At 64.3% G+C, this 2,648-nt stretch overlaps 1 protein-coding gene across 1 annotated transcript; it reads left to right on the top strand.

The window, feature by feature from the left end:
- Positions 1–817: 817 nt before the first annotated feature.
- Positions 818–2,089, top strand: CLCF1 (cardiotrophin like cytokine factor 1; the record flags this gene model as incomplete). Its single annotated transcript, XM_044682047.1, has 1 exon — positions 818–2,089. A coding segment is annotated over one exon (636 nt), but the record flags the coding sequence as incomplete, so codon positions are not given.
- Between the last annotated feature and the right edge of the window lie 559 nt (positions 2,090–2,648).

The raw sequence follows: 2,648 nt of genomic DNA, 5'->3' as shown, positions 1-2,648 counted from the left end.
GTCAGCGTGTGAACCTCCCCCTGGGCCCTCGCCTGTCCCAAGCCTCGCCCCCCTCCTCAGCGCTCCCAGCTTAACACGGCTTCCCCACCCCCCTCCCCTGGGCCCCTGGACCTACCCCACAGTTGGCAAAGGCCCGGGGCCCCTCTCCTCTCCTGCACCCGCACCTCCGGGGCCCTCTCTCCCTCCCCCACTCCCTGGCATTCCTTTGGGGCGTGGGGAAAAGGTGCTCGGCCCTGCGCCCCCACCCCGGCCGGCGGGGCGGGCGGGCATCTGGGGGCGACGACGGAGGGGGCACTGCCGAGGGGCCGGGGGCTCGTCCCTCCTGACTTCCAGCAGGCATCCATGGCTTCCTTTCTCCTGAAGAACCTTTGCTTGACTCTCTCTGCTGCCCCCTTTAGCTCCCGACCTCTTCTCGCCTGCCTGCCTTCGGCTGCCAAACTTCTCCAAGGAGTGCTCTACACCCCCGGCCTCCGCTTCCTCTCCACCCCTTCACTCTTAACCCCTGCGAGCTGACTTCCCCCCTCCTGACTCCTTTCTCTCCGAGGCCAGCCCGGCTCGGGCTCTTTTCTCTGCCTCCGGCTGCCCAGGTGCCCGCAGGCCCTTCTGGAAGCTTGGCAGCTGCTCCCCAGGCTCGGGCTCTGTGCCGGGGCTTCTCCCTCGACCATGGCTCCTCCTGCTGCTTCCCTCCCCACATCTGTGGGCTTCCCCCCAAGCCCCAGCCAATCAGCCGACAAACATTCACTAAGCATCTCCCATGTGCAACCCTCCGCTTTCTGCTCTCCGCACGAGCCTCCCCGGAGAGCTCCCCCATCGCTAACGTTTTGACTCTGGCCTCTCTGCCTCCCGGCCTCGCAGAACAGGAAGTGCCTCCGTGTGGGGCGCCGGGCCGGGGTCCGAGGGGCGGGCCGCGGGGGGCGCCCCTCGGAGAGCCGGCCCCATCGCCCTCTCCCTCCCACAGCTGAACTACCTGGGCCCCCCCTTTAACGAACCGGACTTCAACCCGCCCAGGCTGAGCGCCGAGGCCCTGCCCAGTGCCACGGTGAACTTTGACGTGTGGCGAAGCCTCAACGACCGCCTGAGGCTGGCTCAGAACTACCAGGCCTACAGCCACCTGCTCTGCTACCTGCAGGGCCTGGACCGCCACGCCGCCACGGCCGAGCTGCGACGCAGCCTGGCCCACTTCTGCACCAGCCTCCAGGGCCTGCTGGGCAGCATCGCGGGGGTCATGGCCGCCCTGGGCTACCCGCTGCCCCCCCAGGGGGCCGAGCCCGCCTGGGCGCCCGGCCCTTCCCACAGCGACTTCCTCCAGAAGATGGACGACTTCTGGCTGCTGAAGGAGCTGCAGACCTGGCTGTGGCGGTCAGCCAAGGACTTCAACCGGCTTAAGAAGAAGATGCAGCCCAGAGCTGCGGCGGTCACTTTGCGCCTGGAGGCCCCCGCTTCTGACCTCTGACCTCTCTCCTGCCCCTGCCTTTGCAATAAGCTTCCCAGCCTCCTCGGGAGGATCCCCCGCTCTCGCCGAGAGCGACGCAATAAAGCCCCCGCCTTCCGGGAGCCCCGGCCTCGGGCCTCCCCACCTTCCCGTTCTGGCCTCTGAAGCGGCCCCGCCAGACCAGGAAAGGTGGGGCTCACCGCACAAGTGCCTTCTGGGCAGAGCCTCGCCGCCCTCCCAGCCCTTTGCCTTCAGCCAGCCCAGCCTTCTAATCCGGCCGAGGCAGGAACCCCCAAAGAGGAGGCGGGACGAAAGGGCCCCTGGGATCCCCCTCACCAAAGACGCCACGCCAATGGCAACCATGTCGAGGGTCCATAACTTGGCCTCACGTTTCTCCTTAACATCACGCCGGGCTCCCTGCCCGGCCCAGCGGGGCAGCCACAGTCACAGAATTTCCTAAAAGTTTACATTGTTGAGGACGGTAGCATTTGGGGGATGAGGAGAGGGCGGCTCCCTTGGGACCTGCCCCCCAACCCCCCACTCACAACTCTCAGTTTGTTTGTATTAATATTTATTTATTTGGAGATGTTATTTATTAGATGGTATTTATTGCAGAATTTCTATTCTTGTATTAACAAATAAAATGCTTTCCCCAGAGCCTTCCTCGGCCCCCCGCCTCGCCTCCTCTCCCCTCGGTCCCCAGCCTCGCACCTCTTCCTTTTCTCCTCTTTCCCGGCTCTTGGGCCTCCCTCTAGGACCCTCTAAAGGTGGGGAAACCCGCCTTGATTCAAGGAACTGGGGGGAGGGGAGGGAAGAAGAGAAACTGTGGCGTTTGCCAAGTGGGATGGCAGGAAGTGTGGGGGGAGTGTGGCCCGAAGCCCCCTTCCCCCCCCCCCCCCCCGTTTATCGAGCACGGCCTCTGGTGGGAGCCCCGTGCGGGCTGCTGGCGGAGGCCGCGGCGTTCGGCAGGGCACAGTCGCCTCCCTCACGGAACTCACAAGGGGGATTAAAGATATAAGACTTGGGCAAACCCCATTCCATGCGATCAAGCCATCCGAGAGGGCTTCAGAGAAGGGATGGCCCGGAGGGAGTGAGGGAAGGAGGGGGCCCAGAGCTAAGAGGGCACGCAGGGAAGGACGTAAGAAGATTGAGGCAGAACATCATTTGCTACCTGCAACCTCAAGAAAGTCTCTTCATCTTCCAGTGCCTCAGTTTC

The sequence above is a fragment of the Gracilinanus agilis genome, chromosome 6 (genome assembly GCF_016433145.1).
Source record: "Gracilinanus agilis isolate LMUSP501 chromosome 6, AgileGrace, whole genome shotgun sequence".
Classification (NCBI taxonomy): Eukaryota; Metazoa; Chordata; class Mammalia; order Didelphimorphia; family Didelphidae; genus Gracilinanus; species Gracilinanus agilis.
This window is presented reverse-complemented; position numbering and strand designations above follow the sequence as displayed.